Source organism: Pseudophryne corroboree, chromosome 6 (genome assembly GCF_028390025.1).
Source record: "Pseudophryne corroboree isolate aPseCor3 chromosome 6, aPseCor3.hap2, whole genome shotgun sequence".
NCBI classification, from domain to species: Eukaryota; Metazoa; Chordata; class Amphibia; order Anura; family Myobatrachidae; genus Pseudophryne; species Pseudophryne corroboree.
This window is the reverse complement of record NC_086449.1, coordinates 833,135,809-833,151,090: the sequence shown is the minus strand read 5'-3', so window position 1 is coordinate 833,151,090 and position 15,282 is coordinate 833,135,809. Positions and strand designations below refer to the sequence as shown.

Below are 15,282 nucleotides of genomic sequence, written 5' to 3'. Positions count from 1 at the left end.
TGAGCTGATCGCAATCTAGGAGTAGGTCTGGAGCTACTCAGAAACTGCAGGGAATTAATTAGTAGCAGTTCAGCTAATCTTTCGTTCGCTATTCTACTAAGCTAAGATACACTCCCAGAGGGCGGTGGCCTAGCGTTTGCAATGTTGCTAAAAGCAGCTAGCGAGCGAACAACTCGGAATGAGGGCCCATGTGCACTGCAGGGGAGGCAGATGTAACATGTGCAGAGAGAGAGTTAGATTTGGGTGGGTTACATTGTTTCTGTGCCAGGTAAACACTGGCTGCTTTATTTTACACTGCAATTTGGATTTCAGTTTAAACACACCCCACCCAAATCTAACTCTCTCTGCATATGTTACATCTGCCCCACCTGCACTGCACATGGTTTTGCCCAACTGCTAACAAATTTGCTGCTGCGATCAGTTCTGGATTAGGCCCTAAGTCATTCAGTACACACAGTATATATGATATATACACATTATATAGGACCTATATATTGAGCATGCAGTATGTATATAGTCCTACAGAACGCACGGTAAATAAAGCATATAAACATTGTATAGGCTCAATACATTGAGGATGCAGTGGGTGGGTATGTGCATATATATATATATATATATATATATATATATATATATAACAAACATATATATTGGTAGATGCTCAATTAGCTTAGTGATATCATTCAGGTGCTTGAAAGGGAGCGGTATTTCTAAGCAAGAAAAAAAATGTGTAACGAAGATCTCTGAATTCTATTATTATGTGGAATTTATATCTGGTTACGGCATACCTCCCAACATGTCCCTCTCCAGGAGGGACAGAATGCTTTGCTTCTGGACTTTTTTCTTAATTTATTATTGTCTACACCTGTGTTGAACAGGTTAATGGGTAAGAAAGGTGTTTCAGCACAGGTGATGGCAATCATAAATTAGGAGTGAAGTCCAGGAGTAGAGCATTGTGTCCTTCCTGGAGAGGGGCATGTTGGGAGGTACGGGTTACGGTTATCATTCAGGGTGCTGGGGGAAACAAATGCCTTTTTTTCTTGCTTAGAAATACCCCTCCCTTTCGAGCACCTGAATGATATCACTAAGCTAATTGAGCATCTACCAATATATATGTTTGTTGTGAGAGGCAGAGAGGTTCCTGCATTAGGAGGAGGTGCAGGCCCTGACATGCCACATGGAGCATTATGGGGTTGCTCCAAGGTAGGTAGCTCTTAGCTTAGACATATTGTAGTAAGGAGCCATTATCATGTGGCTCCTTGCTGGTTAATCTTAGACCCAGATTGGGGTAATGGAGGTGTGAGGTGTGGTGCCTCTGGACTGGCTGAGCTGGATGGCCTTAGTGTGGCATACCTTTACATTCTACTAACACTTTTCACTTATTAATTTTTTTACACTATTTCTCTATTTTAATTGCATTTCATTTTTGTATCACTTTCTCTATAGCTTCGGCTTCCTTAATACTAATTTATTAACACTATAGTTTTTTCACTGGTATGCTACGCTGGGCTTTCTGGCTTATGCTGGTGTTTTGGGGTGCCACACCCTCCACCTAGATATAGCGCTAGGGACCCCAAATATACAAAGACGCCTTGATGCGGCTTTGGGGCTTATTCACACATTTGCGCAAATATGTGTAACGAAGATCTCTGAATTCTATTATTATGTGGAATTTATATCTGGTTACGGTTATCATTCAGGGTGCCGGGGGAAACAAATGCCTTTTTTTCTTGTATATATATATATATATATATATATAAATATATATTATGTATGTCTGTAAATAGATATCTATATAGCACACACAGTATATATAGTATATACACATTATATAGGATCAATACATTATATAGGACGCAAGTGAACAGCTGTGAGCAATTTTTTGCATCGTTCTCTCCGGCAAAGAGCCATGAAACTTTTTTTAAATGGTTTCCAAGGATAAAAGTGACTTTGCCAAGCGAAGAGGCTCCAAAACAGGCCTCAAAAAACACTAATAGAAAGACAGATGGTTCTACTAAGATGCTCGCTGCCAAAAAATGGGGGGAAAATAAATAAATAAAAATAAAATGTTATTGAAGCTGATTGTAAAGTCCTTTAATTGCTGCCAATGTGGATGTGATGCTCAGATGCTCATGCCATGGACTGAGACGGGAAGAAGGAGCCGACCCTGGTGACCCGGGCCCCAGAACTGACAATCTTATGCTCCCAGTGCCGGGACGCAAGCCCCCGGTATAACCGCACTATGCAGTATTCGGGGCCCGGCAACCTGTTGTATAACTACTAGACTCAGCATGCCCTCTCAGCCAGCTGAGGTTATGTCTGGCTAGCAGGGCATACTGGCATTTGTAGTTCTACAACAGCAAAAGGACATACGTTTTAGTTTGGTGCTGTAGCGGTTACATGTCATAGTAAATATCTGGTTGCAGTGCGCATTATGCTACGGACCTGACTAGCTCCTCTCCTGGCCGCGTGGAGAACCCACCTCCTTGCTCCCTCTTTCGGGGAGACCCAGTTTTATGTGCAGTGATCTCACTGGGGTATTTGATAACACAGACAGCAGTAATGTCTTGTGGGATCCACTGCTTGTGTCAATGTACAACAAAATGGGAAATATTGCCGGACTGCAATGAGCCGAACGCTTACCAAGTCTAGGAGATAACTTTCCACACCATATTTTGGAGACTGCACCTGATTGACATTGGGAAAACATAAGATACGTTTAGAATTATGAATCTTGTTGACACCGGAAAAATCAGCTTTGTGCAAAAAAAACAGAGGTGAGACAAAATCAAAAAGGTGACCCAAGAATTAAAGTGATCAGATATGAACCCTGAAAGTATAATTCACTGTTCAGTGTAACCCTGCAGCTGTGTTCTACTGAGGTATTACTTCCCCACACTCCTTCACCGACAGCTGAAGCTCCTCCCACATTATTATGTCCTGATGGGTTCTCCAAAAAGTCAAAACGCTTTAAATTACTGTCACCCTGTAAGCTCCGCCCCTTATCTATGAGTCAACCAATCCACACAGAGCCTCTCTACAAAGCAAGTCTACAAAGCTGTCAGTCCCTCTGTGTCTGCTCCGATAGAGAAGCTCCTCCCTCCTATCATGCTACAAAAGAGTGAGAAAACATGGAACACATATTTATACTCAGGTTACTTCACACATACTGTATATTACTCAACTCTGTGATCAATACTTGTTCTTTCAGTGGTTATTAGGAGAGTTTCCCTAATATATTATTATTATCATCATTTATTTATAAAGTGCCACAAGTGTTTCGCAGCGCCGTACATACATATACAGAACAATTATAATAACATTTCCCATATGTGATCTCTGATAAGCTTTCCGTGTACAAACTGAAGATAAGAAAGTGTTTAACTTCAACTTACTGTAAGAAAATATATAGGTGATAAGCAATGCTATAACTACTTACATACAGAATCAGAGTAGGCGTGTGCATATATATATATATACATACATGCGTGTGCATACACGTGTGTGTGTGTGTGTGTGTGTGTGTGTGTGTGTGCATATATATATATATATATAAACAGAAAACTGGGCAGCACAGATCGTGTTGTGGTTAGCATTACTGCCTCACAGCACCGAGGTCATGGATTCGATTTCCACAATGGCCCTAACTGTGTGGAGTTTGTATGTTCTCCTCCAGTTTCCTCTCACAATCCAAAAATATACTGGTAGATTAATTGGTACCCAACAAAATTAACCCTTGTGTGTACATGTGATAGGGAATATAGAGTGTAAGCTCCACTGGGGCAGGGACTGATGTGAATGGGAAAATATTCTCTGTACAGCGCTGCGGAATATGTGAGCGTTATATAAATAACTGGTAGTAATAAATAATAAACTGACACCTAAGAACCAAGCTATATCCTGTGGCTATAGCATATTACGGAGGATAGGTGGCAGCAGAGCAGACATTGAGGGATTGGGATGTTTGCCAAACAGCTCACAATCAGTAACGGAGAGACCAGGGTTTAAACAGCACAGTCCAAATAGCTGTAAAAGCTACTAACTGGTGTGGGTCTCAATATATACTGTAGGCCTAATTCAGACCTGATTGCTAGCAGGTGATTTTTGCACTGCTGCGAACAGATAGTCGCCGCCTACAGGGTAGTGTATTTTAGCTGTGCAAGTGTAGCAGAGCGGTACAAACAGATCTTGTGCAGTCTCTGCGCAGCCCAGGACTTACTCAGCCGCTGCGATCACATCAGCCTGTCCGGGACCAGAATTGACGACAGGAACTCTCCCTGCAAACGCTTGGACACGCCTGCGCTCTTCCAGACACTCCAAGAAAACGGTCAGTTGCCACCCACAAACGCCTTCTACCTGTCAATCTCCTTACGATCGCCGGTGCGAACGAATCCTTCGCACAAACCCATCGCTGAGCGACAATCCACTTTGTACACGTGCGACGCGCCTGTGCATTCGCATGCGCAGTTTAGACCTGATCGCCGCTATATGAAAACGCAGCCTAGCGATCAGGTCTGAATTACCCCCTGTGTGCATATATATATATATATATATATAATATATTATACACACACAAATTTAACAGGCAGATCTGGCCGCTCGGTAGTACCGTGTATAACAGGCAGATCTGGCTGCCAGGCCGCCAGGCCGCTCGGTAGTACCGTGTATAATAACAGGCAGATCTGGCTGCCAGGCCGCTCGGTAGTACCGTGTATAACAGGCAGATCTGGCTGCCAGGCCGCTCGGTAGTACCGTGTATAACAGGCAGATCTGGCTGCCAGGCCGCTCGGTAGTACCGTGTTTAACAGGCAGATCTGGCTGCCAGGCCGCTCGGTAGTACCGTGTATAACAGGCAGATCTGGCTGCCAGGCCGCTCGGTAGTACCGTGTATAACAGGCAGATCTGGCTGCCAGGCCGCTCGGTAGTACCGTGTATAACAGGCAGATCTGGCAGCCAGGCCGCTCGGTAGTACCGTGTATAACAGGCAGATCTGGCTGCCAGGCTGCTCGGTAGTACCGTGTATAACAGGCAGATCTGGCTGCCAGGCCGCTCGGTAGTACCGTGTATAATAACAGGCAGATCTGGCTGCCAGGCCGCTCGGTAGTACCGTGTATAACAGGCAGATCTGGCTGCCAGGCCGCTCGGTAGTACCGTGTATAACAGGCAGATCTGGCTGCCAGGCCGCTCGGTAGTACCGTGTATAACAGGCAGATCTGGCTGCCAGGCCGCTCGGTAGTACCGTGTATAACAGGCAGATCTGGCTGCCAGGCCGCTCGGTAGTACCGTGTTTAACAGGCAGATCTGGCTGCCAGGCCGCTCGGTAGTACCGTGTATAACAGGCAGATCTGGCTGCCAGGCCGCTCGGTAGTACCGTGTATAATAACAGGCAGATCTGGCTGCCAGGCCGCTCGGTAGTACCGTGTATAACAGGCAGATGTGGCTGCCAGGCCGCTCGGTAGTACCGTGTATAACAGGCAGATCTGGCTGCCAGGCCGCTCGGTAGCACCGTGTATAACAGGCAGATCTGGCTGCCAGGCCGCTCGGTAGCACCGTGTATAACAGGCAGATCTGGCTGCCAGGCCGCTCGGTAGTACCGTGTATAACAGGCAGATCTGGCTGCCAGGCCGCTCGGTAGTACCGTGTATAATAACAGGCAGATCTGGCTGCCAGGCCGCTCGGTAGTACCGTGTATAACAGGCAGATCTGGCTGCCAGGCCGCTCGGTAGTACCGTGTATAACAGGCAGATCTGGCTGCCAGGCCGCTCGGTAGTACCGTGTATAACAGGCAGATCTGGCAGCCAGGCCGCTCGGTAGTACCGTGTATAACAGGCAGATCTGGCTGCCAGGCCGCTCGGTAGTACCGTGTATAACAGGCAGATCTGGCTGCCAGGCTGCTCGGTAGTACCGTGTTTAACAGGCAGATCTGGCTGCCAGGCCGCTCGGTAGTACCGTGTATAACAGGCAGATCTGGCTGCCAGGCCGCTCGGTAGTACCGTGTATAATAACAGGCAGATCTGGCTGCCAGGCCGCTCGGTAGTACCGTGTATAACAGGCAGATCTGGCTGCCAGGCCGCTCGGTAGTACCGTGTATAACAGGCAGATCTGGCTGCCAGGCCGCTCGGTAGTACCGTGTATAACAGGCAGATCTGGCTGCCAGGCTGCTCGGTAGTACCGTGTATAACAGGCAGATCTGGCTGCCAGGCCGCTCGGTAGTACCGTGTATAACAGGCAGATCTGGCTGCCAGGCCGCTCGGTAGTACCGTGTATAACAGGCAGATGTGGCTGCCAGGCCGCTCAATAGTACCGTGTATAACAGGCAGATCTGGCTGCCAGGCCGCTCGGTAGCACCGTGTATAACAGGCAGATCTGGCTGCCAGGCCGCTCGGTAGCACCGTGTATAACAGGCAGATCTGGCTGCCAGGCCGCTCGGTAGTACCGTGTATAACAGGCAGATCTGGCTGCCAGGCCGCTCGGTAGTACCGTGTATAATAACAGGCAGATCTGGCTGCCAGGCCGGTCGGTAGTACCGTGTATAATAACAGGCAGATCTGGCTGCCAGGCCGCTCGGTAGCACCGTGTATAACAGGCAGATCTGGCTGCCAGGCCGCTCGGTAGTACCGTGTATAACAGGCAGATCTGGCTGCCAGGCCGCTCGGTAGTACCGTGTATAACAGGCAGATCTGGCTGCCAGGCCGCTCGGTAGCACCGTGTATAACAGGCAGATCTGGCTGCCAGGCCGCTCGGTAGTACCGTGTATAACAGGCAGATCTGGCTGTCAGGCCGCTCGGTAGTACCGTGTATAACAGGCAGATCTGGCTGCCAGGCCGCTCGGTAGCACCGTGTATAACAGGCAGATCTGGCTACCAGGCCGCTCGGTAGTACCGTGTATAACAGGCAGATCTGGCTGCCAGGCCGCTCGGTAGTACCGTGTATAACAGGCAGATCTGGCTGCCAGGCTGCTCGGTAGTACCGTGTATAACAGGCAGATCTGGCTGCCAGGCCGCTCGGTAGTACCGTGTATAACAGGCAGATCTGGCTGCCAGGCCGCTCGGTAGTACCGTGTATAACAGGCAGATGTGGCTGCCAGGCCGCTCAATAGTACCGTGTATAACAGGCAGATGTGGCTGCCAGGCCGCTCGGTAGCACCGTGTATAACAGGCAGATGTGGCTGCCAGGCCGCTCGGTAGCACCGTGTATAACAGGCAGATCTGGCTGCCAGGCCGCTTGGTAGTACCGTGTATAATAACAGGCAGATCTGGCTGCCAGGCCGCTCGGTAGTACCGTGTATAACAGGCAGATCTGGCTGCCAGGCCGCTCGGTAGTACCGTGTATAACAGGCAGATCTCGCTGCCAGGCCGCTCGGTAGTACCGTGTATAACAGGCAGATCTGGCTGCCAGGCCGCTCGGTAGTACCGTGTATAACAGGCAGATCTGGCTGCCAGGCCGCTCGGTAGCACCGTGTATAACAGGCAGATCTGGCTGCCAGGCCGCTCGGTAGTACCGTGTATAACAGGCAGATCTGGCTGCCAGGCCGCTCGGTAGTACCGTGTATAACAGGCAGATCTGGCTGCCAGGCCGCTCGGTAGTACCGTGTATAACAGGCAGATCTTGCTGCCAGGCCGCTCGGTAGTACCGTGTATAACAGGCAGATCTCGCTGCCAGGCCGCTCGGTAGCACCGTGTATCACAGGCAGATCTGGCTGCCAGGCCGCTCGGTAGTACCGTGTATAACAGGCAGATCTGGCTGCCAGGCCGCTCGGTAGTACCGTGTATAACAGGCAGATCTGGCTGCCAGGCCGCTCGGTAGCACCGTGTATAACAGGCAGATCTGGCTGCCAGGCCGCTCGGTAGTACCGTGTATAACAGGCAGATCTGGCTGCCCGGCCGCTCGGTAGTACCGTGTATAACAGGCAGATCTGGCTGCCAGGCCGCTCGGTAGCACCGTGTATAACAGGCAGATCTGGCTGCCAGGCCGCTCGGTAGTACCGTGTTTAACAGGCAGATCTGGCTGCCAGGCCGCTCGGTAGTACCGTGTATAACAGGCAGATCTGGCTGCCAGGCCGCTCGGTAGCACCGTGTATAACAGGCAGATCTGGCTGCCAGGCCGCTCGGTAGCACCGTGTATAATAACAGGCAGATCTGGCTGCCAGGCCGCACGGTAGTACCGTGTATAACAGGCAGATCTGGCTGCCAGGCCGCTCGGTAGTACCGTGTATAACAGGCAGATCTGGCTGCCAGGCCGCTCGGTAGTACCGTGTATAATAACAGGCAGATCTGGCTGCCAGGCCGCTCGGTAGTACCGTGTTTAACAGGCAGATCTGGCTGCCAGGCCGCTCGGTAGTACCGTGTATAACAGGCAGATCTGGCTGCCAGGCCGCTCGGTAGCACCGTGTATAACAGGCAGATCTGGCTGCCAGGCCGCTCGGTAGCACCGTGTATAATAACAGGCAGATCTGGCTGCCAGGCCGCTCGGTAGTACCGTGTATAACAGGCAGATCTGGCTGCCAGGCTGCTCGGTAGTACCGTGTATAACAGGCAGATCTGGCTGCCAGGCCGCTCGGTAGTACCGTGTATAACAGGCAGATCTGGCTGCCAGGCCGCTCGGTAGTACCGTGTATAACAGGCAGATCTGGCTGCCAGGCCGCTCGGTAGTACCGTGTATAACAGGCAGATCTGGCTGCCAGGCCGCTCGGTAGTACCGTGTATAACAGGCAGATCTGGCTGCCAGGCCGCTCGGTAGTACCGTGTATAACAGGCAGATCTGGCTGCCAGGCCGCTCGGTAGTACCGTGTATAACAGGCAGATCTGGCTGCCAGGCCGCTCGGTAGTACCGTGTATAACAGGCAGATCTGGCTGCCAGGCCGCTCGGTAGTACCGTGTATAACAGGCAGATCTGGCTGCCAGGCCGCTCGGTAGTACCGTGTATAACAGGCAGATCTGGCTGCCAGGCCGCTCGGTAGTACCGTGTATAACAGGCAGATCTGGCTGCCAGGCCGCTCGGTAGTACCGTGTATAACAGGCAGATCTGGCTGCCAGGCCGCTCGGTAGTACCGTGTATAATAACAGGCAGATCTGGCTGCCAGGCCGCTCGGTAGTACCGTGTATAATAACAGGCAGATCTGGCTGCCAGGCCGCTCGGTAGCACCGTGTATAACAGGCAGATCTGGCTGCCAGGCCGCTCGGTAGCACCGTGTATAATAACAGGCAGATCTGGCTGCCAGGCCGCTCGGTAGCACCGTGTATAATAACAGGCAGATCTGGCTGCCAGGCCGCTCGGTAGTACCGTGTATAACAGGCAGATCTGGCTGCCAGGCCGCTCGGTAGTACCGTGTATAACAGGCAGATCTGGCTGCCAGGCCGCTCGGTAGTACCGTGTTTAACAGGCAGATCTGGCTGCCAGGCCGCTCGGTAGTACCGTGTATAACAGGCAGATCTGGCTGCCAGGCCGCTCGGTAGCACCGTGTATAACAGGCAGATCTGGCTGCCAGGCCGCTCGGTAGCACCGTGTATAATAACAGGCAGATCTGGCTGCCAGGCCGCTCGGTAGTACCGTGTATAACAGGCAGATCTGGCTGCCAGGCTGCTCGGTAGTACCGTGTATAACAGGCAGATCTGGCTGCCAGGCCGCTCGGTAGTACCGTGTATAACAGGCAGATCTGGCTGCCAGGCCGCTCGGTAGTACCGTGTATAACAGGCAGATCTGGCTGCCAGGCCGCTCGGTAGTACCGTGTATAACAGGCAGATCTGGCTGCCAGGCCGCTCGGTAGTACCGTGTATAACAGGCAGATCTGGCTGCCAGGCCGCTCGGTAGTACCGTGTATAACAGGCAGATCTGGCTGCCAGGCCGCTCGGTAGTACCGTGTATAACAGGCAGATCTGGCTGCCAGGCCGCTCGGTAGTACCGTGTATAACAGGCAGATCTGGCTGCCAGGCCGCTCGGTAGTACCGTGTATAACAGGCAGATCTGGCTGCCAGGCCGCTCGGTAGTACCGTGTATAACAGGCAGATCTGGCTGCCAGGCCGCTCGGTAGTACCGTGTATAACAGGCAGATCTGGCTGCCAGGCCGCTCGGTAGTACCGTGTATAACAGGCAGATCTGGCTGCCAGGCCGCTCGGTAGTACCGTGTATAATAACAGGCAGATCTGGCTGCCAGGCCGCTCGGTAGTACCGTGTATAATAACAGGCAGATCTGGCTGCCAGGCCGCTCGGTAGCACCGTGTATAACAGGCAGATCTGGCTGCCAGGCCGCTCGGTAGCACCGTGTATAATAACAGGCAGATCTGGCTGCCAGGCCGCTCGGTAGTACCGTGTATAACAGGCAGATCTGGCTGCCAGGCCGCTCGGTAGTACCGTGTATAACAGGCAGATCTGGCTGCCAGGCCGCTCGGTAGTACCGTGTATAACAGGCAGATCTGGCTGCCAGGCCGCTCGGTAGTACCGTGTTTAACAGGCAGATCTGGCTGCCAGGCCGCTCGGTAGTACCGTGTATAACAGGCAGATCTGGCTGCCAGGCCGCTCGGTAGCACCGTGTATAACAGGCAGATCTGGCTGCCAGGCCGCTCGGTAGCACCGTGTATAATAACAGGCAGATCTGGCTGCCAGGCCGCTCGGTAGTACAGTGTATAACAGGCAGATCTGGCTGCCAGGCCGCTCGGTAGTACCGTGTTTAACAGGCAGATCTGGCTGCCAGGCTGCTCGGTAGTACCGTGTATAACAGGCAGATCTGGCTGCCAGGCCGCTCGGTAGTACCGTGTATAACAGGCAGATCTGGCTGCCAGGCCGCTCGGTAGTACCGTGTATAACAGGCAGATCTGGCTGCCAGGCCGCTCGGTAGTACCGTGTATAACAGGCAGATCTGGCTGCCAGGCCGCTCGGTAGTACCGTGTATAACAGGCAGATCTGGCTGCCAGGCCGCTCGGTAGTACCGTGTATAACAGGCAGATCTGGCTGCCAGGCCGCTCGGTAGTACCGTGTATAACAGGCAGATCTGGCTGCCAGGCCGCTCGGTAGTACCGTGTATAACAGGCAGATCTGGCTGCCAGGCCGCTCGGTAGTACCGTGTATAACAGGCAGATCTGGCTGCCAGGCCGCTCGGTAGTACCGTGTATAACAGGCAGATCTGGCTGCCAGGCCGCTCGGTAGTACCGTGTATAACAGGCAGATCTGGCTGCCAGGCCGCTCGGTAGTACCGTGTATAATAACAGGCAGATCTGGCTGCCAGGCCGCTCGGTAGTACCGTGTATAATAACAGGCAGATCTGGCTGCCAGGCCGCTCGGTAGTACCGTGTATAATAACAGGCAGATCTGGCTGCCAGGCCGCTCGGTAGTACCGTGTATAACAGGCAGATCTGGCTGCCAGGCCGCTCGGTAGTACCGTGTATAACAGGCAGATCTGGCTGCCAGGCCGCTCGGTAGTACCGTGTATAATAACAGGCAGATCTGGCTGCCAGGCCGCTCGGTAGTACCGTGTATAACAGGCAGATGTGGCTGCCAGGCCGCTCGGTAGTACCGTGTATAACAGGCAGATCTGGCTGCCAGGCCGCTCGGTAGCACCGTGTATAACAGGCAGATCTGGCTGCCAGGCCGCTCGGTAGTACCGTGTATAACAGGCAGATCTGGCTGCCAGGCCGCTCGGTAGCACCGTGTATAATAACAGGCAGATCTGGCTGCCAGGCCGCTCGGTAGTACAGTGTATAACAGGCAGATCTGGCTGCCAGGCCGCTCGGTAGTACCGTGTTTAACAGGCAGATCTGGCTGCCAGGCTGCTCGGTAGTACCGTGTATAACAGGCAGATCTGGCTGCCAGGCCGCTCGGTAGTACCGTGTATAACAGGCAGATCTGGCTGCCAGGCCGCTCGGTAGTACCGTGTATAACAGGCAGATCTGGCTGCCAGGCCGCTCGGTAGTACCGTGTATAACAGGCAGATCTGGCTGCCAGGCCGCTCGGTAGTACCGTGTATAACAGGCAGATCTGGCTGCCAGGCCGCTCGGTAGTACCGTGTATAACAGGCAGATCTGGCTGCCAGGCCGCTCGGTAGTACCGTGTATAACAGGCAGATCTGGCTGCCAGGCCGCTCGGTAGTACCGTGTATAACAGGCAGATCTGGCTGCCAGGCCGCTCGGTAGTACCGTGTATAATAACAGGCAGATCTGGCTGCCAGGCCGCTCGGTAGTACCGTGTATAACAGGCAGATCTGGCTGCCAGGCCGCTCGGTAGTACCGTGTATAACAGGCAGATCTGGCTGCCAGGCCGCTCGGTAGTACCGTGTATAACAGGCAGATCTGGCTGCCAGGCCGCTCGGTAGCACCGTGTATAACAGGCAGATCTGGCTGCCAGGCCGCTCGGTAGTACTATGCACTTCCGTTTAATTCCATTTCCAACCACTGTTCTCATTATAGAGACAATTGAAATGAGAACTTTTGCTTCCCTTTGTTTTTTCCCTGTCTTTGTGGTTTTGTTCTCTGTTCCAGACCTGATGACTGTTGCCTTGGCCAGAAACATAAATGCAGTAATCACACAATTATTGTGCTGGGAACAGTTTAATTCAGCATTCTGTTCCCAACCACAGAACAATTACCCAACAATTTTGGTTAACCAGAGAATCACGCTGCCTGGGGACGCGGCGTTACATGTACGTGCGCAGGGTGTATTGCCTCACACAGAAGCCGCCACCAGGTAACGTTACTGCGATGCGCTACATTCCTCCAGCCTAATAAAGACTAAATTAATTACAAGAGCTTTTATTGACTACTTTATCTATATCAGTGGGGCAGTTTTAATTATACGTCGGCGTGCTAACGAGACAGAAATGAATTTGTGCTTGGCTTTAAATGATCAAGAGACAGCTCATGCGGAGGAGAGAAATCCCTGTGTTTGTGTCAGCATATATGGCCAAGCGCAGGCAGAATGGCGCAACACCGAGCTGACGCAGGGCGCACTTTGCTCTGAACGCTGCAGTCGGATGACAATTAAGATATTAAAGTAGCATAGGGAGGAGGCAGAGCACGGACTCGGAGAGTAACGTGTGTCAGATCTGGCCCAAGGGAGGAAAGGGTTAAGCACCAGGATTGTGCGTCTTTGGAAGCTCCACAGTAGCATGTGGTACAATAAGCATTGATGTGCGGCCCAACTGAATGAAACAGACTTAACGTCCACTGAATTGGTCGCACATAAAAGTAGACGGAACGGGTCCCGCAGTGCAGTCTATAAGCTGTATAACCCGCTCGCAGAGCAGCAGTAATAAACTCTCTGGCAACGTATGGTCGGTGTATGTGCGCCTTTCCGCATTAACCTTTACATAGCCGGGCGACGCCTGTATTCCAGTCCCTGCAAATGTCCGTCCCAGTTCCCGGAGGAGACATTACTGGTGCTTTTATCATTTCTAATCATATTGTGGTGTGAAGTCAGTACGTGTGTAACGCTATGGAGATCTAGTACATGTTCTAGAGGTCGCGGTCTTTACTATGGAAATGATCTGTAATGCATGGAATATGCTCTGCCTATAGCCACCAACTAGGAATCGCTAGGAAAATGCACGAGAACACCGCACGCAATCAGCAGTCAGCTTTTATTTGTCTGCTGCAGGTAAGATAATGAAAGCCAACATCTGATTGGTTGCTGGCAAATTATACAGCCAATGAGTGCAATCCCTATAGAGCACTGCGAAATATAGATATGAAGCAAATACTGAAACTAGCACCTATCTTCCTGACATTATACTGGACAAGTTAAATTGATATATATATATATATATATATATATATAAACACATATACAGTATATACACATATTTATATGTTGCACTGTTTGACCACCGACCCTGTACTAGTATTGTAAGCTGTATTTGCAGCAATGAGATGAATAAGAAAGCACGGCTTAATGAGCGCAGTGGTATGGGCAGTGCCCGGCGTACAGGGGGGGTGGGGGATTCGGACGCAGGGGCAGATTAGGATGTGATTAGTGTTAAACCGGCTGGAAGCAAATATGTAAAACATAAAAAGATTGTGTGCAAAAATAAAAACACAAAACAAAAAAAAACCTGTTATTTTAAACACATAATAGGAGAAAGCTTTTTATTTTCTTGTTGTGTCAGAGGGCGGAATCCAGCTGTTACATTCTGTAGAGACAAAAGTGTTGCTGCTAATGTAAATATGGGTTTCAGCTGTGCCACGTAGGTGCACATGTGTATTAAAATCCATTCACACGGCTGCTGTGACACGTTTCCACCAGATAATGTATATAACTGATTTATAACGACAGTAGATGTGTGTGCGGGGGGGGGGGATGTCTCCATCATACAGAGTCTCTCTGATTGTCTTCTTCCTCCTATGAAGCTGCCCAGAGCGGTGCAGTGCGATGCAGGGCAGTGCAGTAAGGTGCAGTAAGGTGAGGTACGGTGCAGGGCAGTGCAGTACGGTTCAGGGCGGTGCAGTAAGGTGAGGTACGGTGCAGTAAGGTGCAGTGCAGTGCAGTAAGGTGAGGTACGGTGCAGGGCAGTGCAGTACGGTTCAGGGCGGTGCAGTAAGGTGAGGTACGGTGCAGTAAGGTGCAGTGCAGTGCAGTAAGGTGAGGTACGGTGCAGGGCAGTGCAGTACGGTTCAGGGCGGTGCAGTACAGTGCAGGGCAGTGCAGTATGGTGCAGTGTGGTGCAGGGCAGTGCAGTAAGGTGAGGTACGGTGCAGGGCGGTGCAGTATGGTGCAGGGCGGTGCAGTAAGGTGAGGTACGGTGCAGGGCGGTGCAGTACGATGCAGGGCAGTGCAGTACGGTGCAGGGCGGTGCAGTATGGTGCAGGGCGGTGCAGTAAGGTGAGGTACGGTGCAGGGCGGTGCAGTATGGTGCAGGGCGGTGCAGTAAGGTGAGGTACGGTGCAGTGCGATGCAGGGCAGTGCAGTACGGTGCAGGGCGGTGCAGTATGGTGCAGGGCGGTGCAGTAAGGTGAGGTATGGTGCAGGGCGGTGCAGTAAGGTGAGGTATGGTGCAGGGCGGTGCAGTAAGGTGAGGTACGGTGCAGTATGTCAGTCCTGTGTGTCCGGTGCCTGATTACTAAGATGAACATTTGAGGATGTCCCATGTTCTATGCACAGCTCATGGTCACTGTCCACATCCGCACAGACACACAGTGCACAGGAGGTTCTACCAACATGGCAGCGCCAATCCAGCGACCGCCACGCTGCGCCGGAGCAAAGGGCACTTCAGTGAGAAGCTCTTAACAGCTGCACATGTCACGTGACCTGCGCCTTCCCAGCGCTACCCAGAATCCACCCCCCCCCACACACACACTG

The 15,282-nt window shown here is 51.8% G+C and overlaps 1 protein-coding gene across 12 annotated transcripts in view; it reads right to left on the bottom strand.

Annotated features, from left to right (window-relative positions):
* Nucleotides 1-15,282, bottom strand: part of SOX5 (SRY-box transcription factor 5) — a 496,029-nt gene that overhangs the window by 105,607 nt on the left and 375,140 nt on the right. For 9 of the 12 annotated variants that reach the window (XM_063929373.1, XM_063929372.1, XM_063929371.1 and 6 more), the window contains one exon: nt 2,644-2,688. The exons of the other annotated variants lie outside the window; for them this stretch is intronic. In XM_063929373.1, the coding sequence (XP_063785443.1) occupies nt 2,644-2,688 (45 nt within the window). The remainder of the gene's footprint in view (nt 1-2,643; nt 2,689-15,282) is intronic. 12 annotated transcript variants of the gene reach the window in all.